The sequence below is a fragment of the Diceros bicornis genome, chromosome 11, assembly GCF_020826845.1.
Source record: "Diceros bicornis minor isolate mBicDic1 chromosome 11, mDicBic1.mat.cur, whole genome shotgun sequence".
NCBI classification, from domain to species: domain Eukaryota; kingdom Metazoa; phylum Chordata; class Mammalia; order Perissodactyla; family Rhinocerotidae; genus Diceros; species Diceros bicornis.
The window spans coordinates 44,656,389-44,674,037 of NC_080750.1; the positions used below are offsets into that span (position 1 = coordinate 44,656,389).

The 17,649-nt window shown below is 35.1% G+C and overlaps 1 protein-coding gene across 1 annotated transcript in view; it reads right to left on the reverse strand.

Moving 5' to 3' along the window:
- The window catches only part of PDGFC (platelet derived growth factor C), a 209,061-nt gene that overhangs the window by 41,919 nt on the left and 149,493 nt on the right, over nt 1–17,649 (reverse strand). The window contains exon 3 of the mRNA XM_058550249.1: nt 11,524–11,704. Coding sequence (XP_058406232.1) covers nt 11,524–11,704 — 181 coding nt within the window. The remainder of the gene's footprint in view (nt 1–11,523; nt 11,705–17,649) is intronic.

The window sequence follows — 17,649 nt, forward strand, 5'->3', positions numbered from 1 at the left end:
TTTATTACCACTATCATTTACTAAAAAAAAAAAAAATTGCTAAATTCTAATTTAGTTCACCAACTTCGCAAAACTTCTAAAGTATCCATGACATCTTAACCAACAGAAATAATACTTAGGTGTTTTAATAGGAAAACAAAGATGGTGACAGAAAATCTTGCATTTGTTTTTCCTTCCTCAATGATCTTTCTAATATATTTCCCAAACCAGTCCAGAGACAGCCTGGCTTTAAATAGAATTAGGAAAACCTTAATTAATATCCTCACTTCTAAGTACGTGACCTGCTCTGCATTTTAATCTGTAAAATGGTGGTAAAATTGCATTATGGGGATTAAATAATATAAAAGCACCCATCACAAGGCCTAGCATATCTTTCAACATATATTCATTCTATTCTGCCTGACTCAACTATTTCCAAGTTGGTTTCATTAAGCACTTCCTTTCCAAAATATGTTAGAATATATTTGCCTTCCAAAAATTAACCTCTTCAGAAATATATAACACTAAATGCACTTACCTTCTAAGACTGTCAAAGGATGTAAAAATTGATGGTTACATTATATATAAAATCAGATTTATGTGATTTGAAAGTAATCTTAAATTACAACACAAGTGTGTCATCTTAGTTAAAGAGATAGGTAAAATTTTCAAAGCTCTTGTTTATTTATTTATTTATTTTTTTGCAAGGAAGATCAGCCTTGAGCTAACATTTGATGCCAATCCTCCTCTTTTTTTTGCTGAGGAAGATTGGCTCTGGGCTAACTTCCTCTACTTTATATGGGACACCGCTGCAGCATAGCTTGACAAGTGGTGTGTCGGTGCACGCCTGGGATCCAAACCTGCGAACCTTCAGGCCGCCAAAGCGGAGCGCACGCGCTTTAACGGGTGCTCCAGCGGGCCAGCCCCAGAGCTCTAGTTTTTTAATGTTCAAAGCATTCAAATACATTAATAACATTACTCAAATAGATGAATATTTGAAGACTATTTATGAGGATAGCATTTTCTCAAATATATGGATCATATGATGAGTTACTTGGTTACAACTAACATGTATAATGAATGAGTCATGGTTGGTACCCTGGTGGATACTACTAGACATGATACTAATATTAAAACAGAGTTCAGGATATGTTAAACAGCTCTAATCAATATCAAGTCCTATCTATGCCTCTCTAATACTGAAAAAGTAAACATAATATTATATTACCATGCAGAGCAACTTCTAGAGAGGTTTATTTTATCTGCAATGGAAGGACAATGGAGAGTTGTTCCTGAAAGCCAATTACAGAGCACGGCACCTGACACACACTGTGTCCTCAATATATTGTGCAGTTTCTGAATATTTTGTTAATCAAATATAAACTTAGTCTTTGATAAGGACATTGTTATATGAACAAAGGAAAAAAAATGAAAAGATCATAATTTTAGCTCTGTTTTCTCATAAAATAATTGATTCTGATCGTAGTTTTAAAACGCATAATCTTTTAAGGCCAAAGAAAATTGGAAAGGAGCCAACAGTGATAAAATTTTGAAAACTAAAAAGCAGGCGGATGTGTAGTTATTGAATCGGTGAATCTGACAAAGTTTGGCAGAGGGCAAAGCCAGGAAACAACCTCATTTACATGACAGAACAACCAAAAAGCTCTAGGATCTGGTGGCATCGGGTACCCATGGAAGCGGGAATGACAGTGAGGCTAAAAGTAGGAGGGTGGTTGAAAACCATGACGCCATTTGGTTGAAAACCATTTGGGGTCAGACACCCCAAATCTATTTCCCTGCTGTGGTAGAAGACTTACTCCCTGTTCATATTTGCTCCCTGCACAGAAAAAAACTGAGGATTTATGGACTGGGGAACCCAAGCCGAGTTGGGAGCAGTGATAATATTCTGAATATGGGGCTATGGAGGAGGCTGAGTAAAAATGTTTATACTTAAAGCTGAGACTCTCAGTCTTAATCCACTCAGCTCTCATTTCAGAGAACTGGCAGCCAGAATTATCCCCTTAGAAAAGAGATTAAGGGAATCAGGGGGTTTTCAAGGAATTGACTCAGCCAGCTCACAATACAATAAAGACCATAGTCAGCAAGCCCATCCACATGCACAGAATGTCCAGTCAGCTTTCAAGTGGCCAACTCGAATTCTAGCCCTAGCCAAGTATTCATTTAACTTGGAGGGTTAAATAAAGGCATTTTCAGTTACGCAAGGTCACAAAAATTTTATCTCTGATGCTCCTTTTTCTCAGTAAATTCATGGGGGTTTTATTCTCTTCCCAAACAAGGAAAGAAACTGAGAGAGGAATACAAAAGATCCTGCAAACAGGGATCTAATGCAAGAAAATGGCAAAGGGAATCCTCAGGATAATGACGGAGGGAGATGCCCAGGATGACAGCTGTGCGGCAGGTCTAACGGGCAATCAGTCCAAACTGAAGCAGACCAGATTGTTTCAGCAGAGCTTTCTTCTGGAAGATAAAATTATTAGAAAACCTAATGTGTCTGATTGTATTGACAGGAGATTCACACAATTTGAGGAATGGTTTGGGGATGAATTGGTGACAAATATATAGAAAGCTAAGCAAATCAAAAACAACAAAATTCTAGGGAATACAAAACAAAAAAAGGGCAAGAAAGGAAGTGTAATCGTAGTATACTTCATGGCTCAGCTGTGAAAAATGATTACATACATGGCCACCATAACACAGACAACGAACTTGGATCTTGATATAATTAGGATATTAGAAGATGGGGTGATGGGGAGTATCTATAGGTATGGGAAAGGCAGGAGGGTAAAAGACAGTGAAAGTCTTATCTTTCAGAGTGTGAAGTCAGTCAATGAAGTCCATAGATAGTTCTTAAAACCAAAGAATTAAGAAGCAGCAACAAAAGCATGATACATGAAGGTACAGAGGTCAATTCTAAAAGAATCTGTTAAAAGAACTGAAAGTGCTTGCCTCCAAGGAGCAGGAAAATAGTTTGGGCAGGGGAAAGTGGGGGCAGCTGCTATTTTTGTAACAAGCCTAAGAGAAATATTTGCCTTTTAAAACTATGTGCAAGTATAACTCTGAGAAAAATTAAAATTACATGTAAAAAAGAGTGTGAAGAGAATGAAAGAATATTTCTTGATGGTTGGAACTGTCTTGTTTTACTCATAGTGTCTTAACACCTTGTAGAACGAATAAATGTCTAGTCTACAACTATGCCTCAGTACTATGCCATCTGTGAATTATCAGACAAGCTTAGTGTTGAACTAGAAAAGAAGGCAGATTGTCATTTATCCTAGTTCCATGGGTAACAGATACTGACAGTTGACAAAATTGGTAGGCTTTAATATATAGCTTAGAAGAGTCAGTACAACACATGCAAGAATTAAAAATAGAAATCTATCCATCTAATTCTATGAGAAAGTCCCATTCCTTTTGCAATCTTGAAAAATAGAGAACACATGGGCATGTCAGCTATTAAATATGCATGCAGAGTTTCCAATCTGTTCCATAATATATTCATGTTTGTTTGAATATGAAAAATATTTCCCCAACATCTTGTAGGAAAACTCAGCATCCTGCTCAGCTTTTAGTTTAGTCATTTCTCCTCCCAAATTCAGTGTGAGACTGTCTTGTATCAGAATCTCCAAACATGTTTGATGAAAACGCAGCTAACTGAGCACCACTCCAGACCAAGAGAATCATAATCTCTTCTCTGATAATATGCATTTTTAATAAGCTCGAGAGATTTTTATAATATAGTTGATATCAAATTTAGTATACTAGGTAACTCACAGGGTTTTTGTTTGTTTGATTGCTTATTTGTTTTTTCTTTGAGAGTTATGACATCCCTCTGCTCTCAACAATTGCCTCTCTTCCTTCTCAAAATCTTTCCAAACCACTTACATGACACTTATTCACATACTATCTTTATATAGGTATATTTTCTCCAAAATAAGGAAGTTCTCAGAAACCCTGAGGGCAATACCATTTACATCTCTGAATTTTCTCACAACAAAGCAACTCATCAAATATTCTTCAATAAATGTTGAAAGAATTAATGGGAAAATGGATGGGGCTAGTGAAGAAAAAGCATTCATTTTATCATTTTAAATTGCAACAAACTTACTTCTAGAGAACAATTCTCTCCATCAGGTTTAGGTTGCCTTTTCAACTCTAAACTTTTAAATCTTTGTGGCCTTAGATATAAAATATGAATCAATCAAACTTCAAGCTTTCAATTAGTCTAAATTCTTATTTACAATCCCCTTGCATACCAATTTAAAATGGTCTGTTGGCCTTTTACCATTACTGCAGTGGTACCAACTGCCTTTTTCTTTCTAACTACAAATCATACCATCTGTGCAATTCTTTCTTAGATAGCCAGGAATTAACTGGAACAAAAAAGAACCAGTAGAAATGGAAGAGAGGACATGATCTTCACGTGAAAGAAAGTACTGTGTCCACAGGGAAGAAGTTGGGTTGAAAAATGTATTAAACATTTCTTAGCCAAGTAAGAGTTTAGTAGCAGCAATTGTGTAATTTCTTTGATGCAGTGAAATACTGTCATCTCAAGACTCTCTGCATACATATACAAGTATATCACATATTTTAATAAAAATCAAATCATTCAAAAAGTGTTTCATACTATAGTATACACATACAGTATTTGAAATATTTCTTCCATTCTCTAAATAGCACCAAAAAAGTCTGAGAACAAATTTTTCTCTTAACTCTCTCTTAAGGTAAATAAAAATCTATTTTGAAAGGTTTAAATCCAAATTTTCGCTTGTTAAAATCAGTTTATATAAAAACATAGGAACGCAGTGCAATTTGTCATGAAGACATAATTTTTAAAAATCCTGAGTACATTCTGACACGTTTTTTTCTATGGGATTAGTGTTATGATATTACTCAAAGTATTTTTATTCCAGGCATGTTGCTTCTTTTCCTAAGAAAGTGAATCAATGAATTTGATACATTGTTTGAGAGCTGGTTGGAATTTTTCTTAACCGAAACAAAAAAGCAGATTTGGCCTTCAGTTAAGACTTTTCTTTACATGATATTAACAGTGAAATAATCTACTGGCATACGCCGGATGGGACGGAAAAGATATCCTCCCTCCTCCTCTCTCCCTCCAACTTCAAAATTCACTGAGCTGCTTTGTTCTCAGTATCCTGCATAATTAATAACTACTTTGGCAATCAGTCATGCATTCCTTAATGGCACCTCAGGCATCAAGTGTCCTTCTAAGCCTTCCCCCCAGAAACCATACACCCTTCTACAGTGCGCACTCCACGCACTGACTTCGCTCTGGACAAGTCATTAACAGAATCACTATTAAGGAGAAAACACATAGTTGAGGTTATAAAGTGGCTACCTTACTTAAATACTATTCTCTACTATTATTTAATGTCTGGATATAATTTTACTAACAAGAATAAAAAATATGTGACATCCAAACAACTGTCACTGATTATACATATTAAAAAAGGAAAAATAAAATCATAAAAATAATAGAAATTTGGAAGCAACATAAAAGAAGATGAGTTTCACTGAATTGTTGTGAGTTAGAGTCCAGTTCATTCATCATCCCATACTCCCTTGTGCAGGCAATAAAGACAAGAGGATTAAAATATATGGAGTCAATTGGCATGGCAGCTACAACATCTATTTCTCTCAATCTAAACTGATCCATTTATTAAATGGAAAATGAGAGTAAATAAATTGTTGAAAATATTATGTTGTTACTTCTTACCAAAACCCTTAGATCAAAACTCTTTAAAAATATAATAATAAAACCGTTTTTAAAAAAACAACTAAATGGTAGTTTAACTATCCTTCAAAATGTTAACCAGATTGAAGAAGAGGAAGAAAATACTCAAATCTCATATGTATAAATACATTTATAAATATATACATATTATAAGTAATATTATACTCAAGAAGAATAGTTTTATATATAAAAAAATAAAACCACTAAAAATTAAGATTTAGATTTGTATATTTTATTTCAAAAATAGGTATGGTTTTTTTAAGTTAAGTGTCTGACAAAAATATGCAATATTTTTACATTAAGGCTGAGATTTTTTTTTTAAATAAAACTTTCAATAAGGTCTTTTGATACTAGAAAAAAAGATGTTATTTTTCAGCCTTTGTAGGTTTCTTAACATTTTTAAATAATGGTGCTTATGCTATAGTATACAGAGTAAAACATACATAATCTATTATAAATTACTCCAAAATTAAACAAGAAATTTCCTTTTCTTTCTAAGAGAACTGAAATGTGTGCTGGGCTCTCAATGTGTGTGGCCTCCAAACAGAAACAAGCTTGCACTGTTTTATTTCAGTTTTGCTTCATTTCTTCCCAAACAATCTCTCACTGCTAATCTACCAGGTCTTTTTTTCTCTTTTAGCACGAAGGAAAAAAAAAAAAATCAAAGACATTATTAACTCCTTATGCACAATCACAAAAGCTGAATATATATCCTTTGGCATCAATTTGCATGAATTTATTTTTCATTATCTATCAATGGGGCATGACTGGGGAATATATATTTCCATAAACAATTCTCGAAAATAGCATTAAAATGCTAAAATGTAAAATTTATGTAACAAATCTAGTACTATTTTTTTAAAAAGCTACAAACAACTAGCTAGTTTTTTCTAAAGTAAAACTTAGCCTATAATACCAACTTAAAATAGTAAAATGGAAAGATAAATTTGATTTATATCTTATTCTAAGGTACCTGAGAATCAAGACAATTATACTGAAATCATAACATTACAAAGGAAACTATATCTGTAATAAAATATATAAAAAATTGTTAAATATTAGATCAGCATCACTTTATTCAAAATAATAAGTAATCCCTTGTTTAACTACATGCTCTATTATTCATCAGTTGAGGGAAAAAGAGTGGGTAAATCATCTTACACAGGTGAACATAATTTTTAATGGCAACATGTGTGGCAAAGACAGTTTGTAGAATTTTAACTAATGTATTAGAACTCTACCACTAAGACACATGGTAATCAGAACCACGGGATCTTAAAGGTCGGCTAGAATCAAATATCCATACACACTCCCAAAGAAGGCTGCTGTTATCTCCCTTTCTTGTAAAATATACAGAATATTAAAATAAACTTTTTCTGTAATTTGCCCCCGAAAAAACGTAATTAAACTCACTTAAAGTTTTTTTCTGTGTATGAATAGATGCAAAATATTCACTGGGTTAATTATAAAAAGCAGGTGAGGATGATTACACACATTAATGGTTATAATGTCATAAGTATGCACTAATTTCTTTAACTATCCTGGATGTTCCACCCCATCCCCCTCCCCAAAAGAAAACACCAAACCAATTTAATTCTTTATGTAGGGCAAGAATGGGTCCTTGGTAGTATAGCCTAATGTATCAGGACCAGGAGAATATCTGGTGTCATTGTGATTCTTCAGTTTTGTAGTTTATGAATCATCACCGTTGTGCAACAGCAAGAAAGATAACATACAGTAAATGAGAAGTTAGTGCAGCTCCACATGGGTTTTAGACCACTTTAAGGGGAAATGGCTGAATTTCTATGGAATATTAATGAGCAGCTGTAATGCGTCTGGCATTGTGCTAGGCACTCAGTAACAAACCTCAAAATAGGAAGTCAACAGTCTACTAAGGACTTGTGGTAAATATTAAGAAACCAAGACCAGTGGCCCCTAAGGTCCTATTTTGCAGGCGTGGGTTTGCAATCAGTGAGATCATTGCCTCTGGGGAACTGGATGTGCTAATTATGAAGTTCATCCCCGGCAAAAAAGAAAAAAACAAAAGTCTCAGAGATGATCCAGGGGTTAGAGGGGCACTTCCCCCTGAGCAAATGCCACAAGAACTTTTAAGTCTGCTCTCCAAAAGGCAAACTTTCTTTCCTTAGGCTTTCATTTATTGATACACAGATAAGATTGATGGATTGCTGCCCAGCTTGTAAGTATTGTGGAGGGGAAGTGGAGGGAGGCATGTGGGTTAGCAATATACAATGATAACTCAAAACACTCTGTAAGGCTTAAAAGCAAAATCACTTGTCAAATGTTCACTCATCAAAGGGCAGTGTGGCTGTGTGGGAGGAGAGATGGATATATGAAAATAAGACAAAGGATAGGTGAAGAAATGGCAGATAAACTGTCAAAGCAAACTTAAACCCAAAAGAATCAAAGCTTGTGAGAATGTAAAATTCATATATAAGTAATCACTCCAGAAAGCTATCTGGCAAAATTAAAATCACCAAGTCACACTTATAGGCAATGTAGGACCCTACCGTCATGTTCTCTTGTTTCTTCCAGCCCAAAAGCCTACTGTTTTCCGAAGCATAAGGCAGATTAATATAAGAACTCCTAGGCTACTACTCCACATATCTCCATTTCCTGCAGCCCATCACAGACTAATTTACTTGCCACACAAAACATGCATGGCTCAATAGATGTCAAGAGAATGTCAATCCTCAGGCCACCAAAGTCCACATTTACAATTTATCAAACTATTTCAATAACCATTTAAAAGTGTATTGAATTTAATTTTAATAATGCAACCAGTGATACACATTTTACCTAAAGTCTCTCAGATGCAGTTTCAGGTCTTAGTGACGGTAAATCTCTGGTAACAGGTCAAATCCAGGAGGCAGGGCCTTTCTCAGTCAAGAGGATGGGTGGTACTTTCAGTAGATCCTTGTGGTTTGTTATCTCATCACAAGGCTTATGAATCAGATATACATTTACAGATAAAAATACAAGTGTCAGTGAATCTTCTATTAGTTAAGCTGGGGTGACTGAGTTATATGATCCATCCAGCATTCAAGTATTTATTGAGAGCCTACAATGGGCCCAGAACTGAGCCAGGCACTATAAATTTCCTGTGTTTTTATCTTTACATATCTTATTTAATCCACACAACTCTTTGGGTTACACAACCAGATAACTATGCGGTCATAAAATCATAAAAAGACAACCCTTAGTGTCAGCATATATACATTTTAGCTTTCATGTCTTATTATGGAGCATGATAGTGGATGGCCATTTCTACTTATTTAAATTAACATAATATGAAGAGAATAGTTCGTTTAAAATACAAATATTTTCTCAGTTTAAAGTTTATTTATGTCACAGGTTTGGGATAAATAAAACCTCTGTTGTGATATGAGACCTACCATTATGTTTTATAGTAAAATTTAATTGTTTCATATTTAAGTATTGAAGAACATCAGATGTGCTAAAACCCAAACTGAAAATGTGGACTGTATAACTTTGTGAAAGTATAACCATGGCTCCCAAGGCCATCTTAGACTTTAAAAAAAAATTAAACTCATAAATTCTGTGAAACAGGATAATGTGAAAGTGTGTTAAATAGATTCTTAGTGGTTTTATTCAGACAAATAATCACAGTATGAAAGCATTACCTATCAATAGTACTTTTAAAAAAGTCCATCCTTTTCTACTATTAACATTTTTCATTTCTAGGTAAAATTATTAAATTTTATTAAATTTAAATAAAATATTAAATTAAGAAAAGTTTTGGAAATTAACAAAGGCAATGGTAGAGAATCTATACCGGCAAAAAGTACTTCATAATGGAACAGAGATACAGATAGCTTAAATAATCTATATGAGGAAATTGATCAGGAGTCACAATAGAAATTTATAGTACATATTTTAGAGAGATCTCCCTTAATGAATGATTCTGTTACTAAATGAATAAGTTATCTTTTTCAAACTTCAGTTTGCATTCTATTGTTTCTTTTTAGCTGAATCTCAAACAATACTTAAATGTCTTCATTTAATCAGTTGCTTAAATAATGTTCCACAGACTTGAGTTTGGGCACTCAAAAAGGGAAATTTCTGCTTAACATTATATATGAATATAAGATATAAAGTTAAATACTGATTCCATATTTTCTAATTTGCCATGAATTGCTAGCTTGCTGTGTGCATCATTTTTATACCCCATAAGAGTACACATGCTCATGCACACAGCTCACACCATGTTGTGTTCCCAGTGCACTTACTGATGTGCTAAAACTCCTGTCAAAATCATTAAAGGTATTAATTTTTATATTCTTCTAAATGGTGATATTATTGGTCATATTTAAAAAGTATACTAGATGACATCATCATATTTGTATAAGTACTTTTGAATTAGTATTACAAGCAGAATGTGATAAAAAGAGCAAAAGAATTTTTAATATTTGTGTTGTAATACAACAAATAGATACAAATGTTTGAAATAATACACAAAATAATGGGTACAAACAAAATGATACAACCAAAAATACAGTCACGTGTCACTTAACAATGGGGATACGTTCTGAGAAATGCGTCGTTGGGTGATTTCATCCTTATGTGAACAACATGGAGTGTATTCACACAAAACTAGATGGTATTGCCTACTATACACCTAAGCTATCTGATACTAATCTTATGGGACCACCATTGTACATATATGGTCCATCATTGACCAAAACATCATTATGTGGGGCATGACTGTACAATAACAATTATAATTAGACAAAATAGATTTCTTAAATTCCAGTGAGAATTTCAAAACTTCCTTTTTGGGGCACAAAGGACCATAAATATTATCTAAGCAGGATAAATATTAAGATAAATAGGAAAACAGAAATAACTACATTTTAAAATATATTTTACTAATACATTGATTTGAAAAGAATGAGTATTTATTACAGTTACCTTTACGCATAAAAAGATAAAAATAAAAATGTTATGTACATATTTATAAACAATACATCCAAAAACATAAATTTTTGATATGTATAGAAAAAAATGATGCCACCTTAAGGGGGAAAAAAAGTAAAACATCACATAAGATCATGGGCTTTTAGTACAATACTGACAGGAATTTAGCTAAAATGGTGTTAATGTCAAATAGTGCTGGCTTTCTAGCTCTGCAATATATTAATCCCCAAAAATACATGTGAATTTGAAAATACGAATGATCAGAGTACTGTGTAAGCTTTAAAATTAACATCTATAAAGTAAGAGTAACATTTAGCAAAATGCAAAAGAGTATTAAATAAGGAAAGGTCACTGAAAATGCTAGAAAACTAAAATCATATTTTATTATTTAATCTGATTCACATTTGAAATTAATTCAGGAAGACATTATATAGTCCAAATTTTGATGGCGATCCCTAAGTGGTAATAAATTTCCCAATTTTTTTCAAGAGAAAATGCTATCTAAAGTGTGTAATTTCTCATCAACACTGAAATACCAGACACTGAGTTGGGGGGTGAGGGGTATATTACAGTCTTCTAAATGTTGTAAAAAATATATTTTATTTCATTACACTGATAAGGTATTTAACACAGCTAATGAAGTACAGTGATGATATTCAAGTTATTTGTGATAACTACAGTGACATTTATGAAAAAAAATTCAAACGAGAGAAAGGTGTTTGTTTTTTGGTTTTCCAGATTCTCCTGTGTAGAAGGGAAAAAAATAAACCAATAACCGACTCAATTAAATAAGGTGATTTCTAAGTGGTACTTACTGGCATGACAATGTTGTAGTGGATGCAGAAGCCCGGTTCAGAAGGAAAATATTCATCTGATACAAATCTTATCCTGATTTGATTTCCTTTAGAAATCTGTTTCCCTGGCACAGTGCCAGAACCACACCAGCGCCCTAATATAGTTCCATCACTGGGTTCCTCAATTTCTACAAAATCATACCTGCAAAGAGACAAAGAGAAAAGAGACATCAAGTCTTGATCTGTTATTCTGGCAATTCAAATTCCATGTCTGTGAAAGCAATGAATCTATGGACAATGGTTATGAGTTCATCCCAAATTTAACTGAGTAAACATAATCAAATATTCCAAAGAAGAGACACAATTGAAAATGCATTCCCAACTAAAGAAATATATTTTCTATTCTAAGCCTTCCAGTTTTACTGTTAATGAACTCCAAATTCACTAAATGGCCATCTCAAAACTTAAATATTTTGTATAGAGCAACCATATCTGACATTCAATTCATGAATTACTCAATTTGACTTCCATTTGGACATGAGAGCCTTACTCCAATCTTATTTTCTATTATTATTGCCCATTAATTTCTGAGAGTAGCTCTTTTACCCTAGTCAGGCTTCTTGGCTCCCTTTTCTCATCTGTGATGCAAGCTTTTCTAGAACCACTTCATTATATACACATCCTTCAAATCTCACTTTGTGCTGTACTGACTCTATGAGACCTTTCTGGGTGTTCTCAGCTCACCATCATCTTTCTGTTTTTGATAAACACAATATTAACTATATATATGCAACTGATCCATCTTAGTCCGGCTGTTAAATCCTTGAAGAAAGGAATCCGTTCTTACAGACTTTTATTTATTTTATTTTATTATTTTATATTTTATTTTATTATTTTACTTTATTCTATTCTATTTTATTTTTTTAAATTTTATTATTTTATTTTATTTACTTTTTTGTGAGGAAGATCAGCCCTGAGCTAACATCCGTGCTAACCCTCCTCTTTTTGCTGAGGAAGACCGGCTCTGAGCTAACATCTATTACCAATCCTCCTCCTTTTTTTCTTTCCCCCAAAGCCCCAGCAGATAGTTGTATGTCATAGTTGCACATCCTTCTAGTTGCTGTATGTGGGATGCGGCCTCAGCATGGCTGGAGAAGCGGTGCGTGGGTGCGTGCCCGGGATCCGAACCCGGGCCGCCAGTAGCGGAGCGCTCGCACTTAACCGCTAAGCCACGGGGCCAGCCCAGATTTCTATTTTATACTGCACTACACACAGTATCTTAAACACAGGGAATAAATGATTGATTTTTTCTTAACAAATGTTAACTTTGGTTTGGAAGTTTTAGATCAGTGGTACTCATCCAGAGCTGCTGTACTGTCCCTTAAGAGAATGTTTCAGAAATCTGTAGAGGCATTTTAAGTTGTCTCCATAACTGGGGGTGAGAAGGGCATTATGAAATGTTGTGAGCAAGGTCCATGGATGTTCAACAATAGAAAGCCTCGAAAATGAGTATTTGCCCTATGCCCTTCATGCCTTTTAAACAGTTCAGTGGACATTCGTGTAGGTGAAATTTATGCTATCATTCATCTGAATCTAGAACTTAATATTGTCTCACATATAAATCCAAATACGTTTCGCATTTTTCATTTAATCCAAATTTTCCACAAATTCAACTATCAAATAAGTTGAAAAAAGTTTTAATACTTTGGAACTTTACCAAGAGTTACTCACTATTTTGGAAAAACATATCACTAACAGGAACACTGCTTATACGATTTGCATCGTATAAGTGTTTTAACAATTAAAACAATTAAACATATCCAGACTAGTCTATATCTATAGCTGTCATATTCACAACGAGTCTACTTAAAAGATGCAAACGTCTTTTATTTTTCTAGTATAGTATAATTGTGCATATGTATTACACGTTGAAATACATTATTTTAATATAAATTATTTTGTTATTATTTCAGCTTTAAATAGGATGCAAGCCATTATATTTGTTTTTCAAACAATTGCACACATAAATAGATGCTTGCTTGCTTCTATGAAGTGCATTTCAGAATACTAAAGAAGACATGGCAAAACTTTTCTTAAAAGGGAGGTCTGACATGGTTGAAAACCATTGATAGATCAAAAAAAAAAAAAAAAGTCCAGGAGGCAGGTTCAAAATGGCAGCGTAGGAAGACTCTGAACTCACCTTCTCCCACAGACACAAGTTTAGAGCTACATGTGGAATAATTTTCCTCTGAAAAGGACCTGAAGACTAGACGAATAGCACCTCCACAACAAAAGATAAAAGTGATGCATAGAGAAGGGTAGGAGAGGCAGAGAACGGCCTCGCAGGCACTCCACCCCAGGCACGGTGACCCACAATTGAGCGGGACCCCAAAAATATTCAATCCCCCCCCAGAAGTGAAGGGATTGTTCCCCACATCAGCCAACTTGAGGACCCTTGGGGATGGCACTGAAAAGACGAGCCCCTCAAATCTCTGGTTTTGAAAATCAACAGGGATTAAGATCAGAACTGTAGGGAATGGAGAACTTGCCCACAGAGCGCTCACGCATAGACCCACCCACCCTGAGATCCAGTGCAAAAGCAACAGTTTAAAAAGTGCCTAGACCATAAGAGAGGGAGATTCACTCACTAATCTTAAAGGGGCTGCCAGACAAGCAGGAATCTGCTGGTACTTTGTCTGCAGACAGAAGCACTGGTGGAAGCCATTTTTGCAATCTCATTGTAACTTGCTGGTGACAGAGCAGACAGGCTCTCCCTTTAGCCTTCATTTTTGATGCCCTCCCTCTAGCCTTCAAATGCTAGTGTTTGTGCTCTGCTCACTCTGTGCCATAACCAGGCTGGGTGAGTGCCCTGTGCTCCACCCACCTGGCACAGCATCCGAGCCACATGTGGGCCCAGAAAGTGCCCTGAGCCCAGCCCTTCTCAGGCAGCAGCTGAGCCATAACTGGGTGGGGAAAGTGACCTGAGTCCTTTTCACCTTGTGCACAGACCAAGCCACAACTATGACAGGTGAGCACATCGAGCCCCGCCCACTGAACACGGAGACCGAGCTGCAAATGGGATGGGCAAGCACCTTGAACCTTGCCCTCTCTACCCAGAAGCCAAGTCACAACCAGCAGGGAGAATGTCCCATGACCCGCCCACCTTGCACCACAACCATGGCCCTACCTCAGCCTGCGGGTCCTCGCAGCCCAGATGAGGGACACCCACTGAGTGCCTGGCTCTGGAGGCCAGGGAATATTGCACTTCTGGGCCGCACAGGAACATCTACACAAGACCACTCCTTTAAGATGGAGAGAAGTAGCCAGTTTGCCTAATACATATAGACAAACACAGAAAGCAGGTAAAATGAGGAAACAAAGGAACATGTTACAAACCAAAGAGGAAAACAAATCCCCAGAAAAAGACTTTAATGAAACAGAGATAAGCAACCTAGCTGATAAAGAGTTCGAAGTTATGGTCATAAAGATGCTCTCCAAACTCAGGAGAAGAATGGATGAACACAGTGAGAACTTCAACAAAGAGATAGGAAACACAAGAAAGTACTAAACAGAAGTTATAACTGCATGGAAAAATACACTAGAGGGGTTCAATAGTAGACTGGATGAAATGGAAGCATGAATCAGCGACCTGGAGGACAAAGCAATGGAACTCACCCAGTCAGAGCAGCAAAATGAAAAAAGAATCAAAAAGAGTGAGGACATATTAAGAGACCTCTGAGAAAACATCAACTGGAATAACATTCACATTATATGGGTCTCAGAAGAAGAGAGAAATTGTCAGAAAAAATATTTGAAGAAATAATGGCTGAAAACTTGCTTAATCTGTGGAAGAAAACAGACATCCAGATCTAGGAAGCCCAGAGAGTTCCAAAAAAGATGAACCCAAAGAGAAATACACCAAGACACATTATAATTAAAATGGTAAACATTAAGGATATAGAGAGAGTCTTAAAAGCAGCAAGAGAAAAACAACTTATTATGTACAAGGCAAACCCCATAAGGCTATCAGCAGAATTTTCAGCAGAAACTTTACAGGCCAGAAGGGAACGGCATGACATATTCAAAGTCCTGAAAGAAAAAAATTTCCAACCAAGAATTCTCTACCTGGCAAGTTTAGCATCAGAAATGAGGGAGAGAATAAGAGTTTCAAGATAAGCAAAGGTAAAGGAGGTATTACCACTAAACCAGCATTACAAGAAATGTTAAAGGGACTCCTCTAAGCTAAAAAGAAAAGGGACGAATCAATAACAAAAAAAAATACAGAACTAAAAATCTCACTGGAAAAGGAAATAAATAATAAAGGTAGTGGATTAATCACTTATAAAGCAAGTATGAAAGTTAAAAAACAAAAGTAGTAAAATTAACTAAAATTACTATAATTAACTAAGGAATACATAAAATAAAAAGATGTAAAATGTGTCATCAAAAATACAAAACGTGGGAGGTGCAGTAAAAATGTAAAGCTTGGGAATGTGTTCAAATTTAAGTTGCAATCAATTTAAAAGAAACTATTATATACTTAGGATGTTGTATGTGAATCTCATGGTAACCACAAAGAGAAAACTTACAGTAAATACACAAATGAGAAAGAAATCCAAACATAACACTAAAGAAACCCATCAAACCACAAGAGAAAAAAGAAATAGAAGAAAAAAGAAACAGAGAAGAACCACACAAACAGCCAGAAAACAATTAACAAAAAGCTAATAAGTACATACCTATTAATAATTACTTTAAAAGTAAATGGAAAAAATTCTCCAATCAAAAGACATAGGAATGGATTAAAAAAATAAGACCGATCTATATGCTGCTTACAAGAGACTTGTGTCACATCTACAGAGACACACAGACTGAAAGTGAAGGGATGGAAAAAGATATTCCATACAAATGGAAATGAAAAGAAAGTTGAGGTAGCAATACTTATATCAGACAAAACAGATTTTAAAACCAAGACTGTAACAAAAGACTAAGAAGAGCATTACATAATGATAAAGGGGTCAACACAACAAAAGGATATAATATTTTTAAATATCTATGCACCCAACATAGGAGCATCTAAATATATAAAGCAAATATTAACAAACATAAAGGAAGAAACTGACAGCAATACAATAATAGTAGAATAATTTAATATCCCACTTCCATCAATGGATAGATCATCCAGACAGAAAATCAGTAAGGAAACATTGGCCTTAAACACATTAGACCAGATGGACTTAAACATATACAAAACATTCCATCTAAAAACAGCAGAATATAGGGGCCGGCCCCATGTCTTGGTGGTTGGGTGTGTGCGCTCCACTATTGGCAGCCCAGGTTCAGATCCCGGACGTGCACTGATGCACCGCTTGTCCAGCCATGCTGAGGCAGTGTCCCACATACAGCAACTAAGAAAGATGTGCAACTATGACATACAACTATCTACTAGGCCTTTGGGGAGAAAAAGGGGAAAAAAAAAGAGGAGGATTGGCAATAGATGTTAGCTCAGGGCTGGTCTTCCTCAGCAAAAAGAGGAGGATTGGCATGGATGTTAGCTCAGGGCTGATCTTCCTCACAAAAAAACAAAAAAACAGCAGAATACACATTCTTTTCAAGCGCACATGGAACATTCTCCAGGATAGATTACATGTTAGGCCAGATAACAAGTCTCAATAAATTTAAGAAGATTGAAATTATATCAAGCATCTTTTCTGAACACAAGAGTGTGGAACTAGAAATCAACTACAAGAAAACTGAAAAAAACACCAACACATGGAGACTAAACAATACAATATTAAACAACCAATGGATCAATGAACAAATCAAAGAGGAAATCAAAAAAACCTTGAGACAAATGAAAATGGAAACACAATATTCGAAAATCTTTGAGATGCAGAAAAAGCAGTTCTAAGAGGGAGGTTCACAGCAATAGAGGCGTACCTCAAGAAAGAAAAAATTCTCATATAAACAATCTAACTTTACACCTAAAGGAATTAGAAAAAGAAGAGCAAACAAAGCCCAAAGTTAGCAGAAGGAAGGAAATAAGAAAGATCAGAGCAGAAATAAATGAAATAGAGACTAAAACAACAATAAAAAAGAAAAATAGAAATGAAACTAAGAGCTGGTTCTTGGAAAAGATTAAAAAAA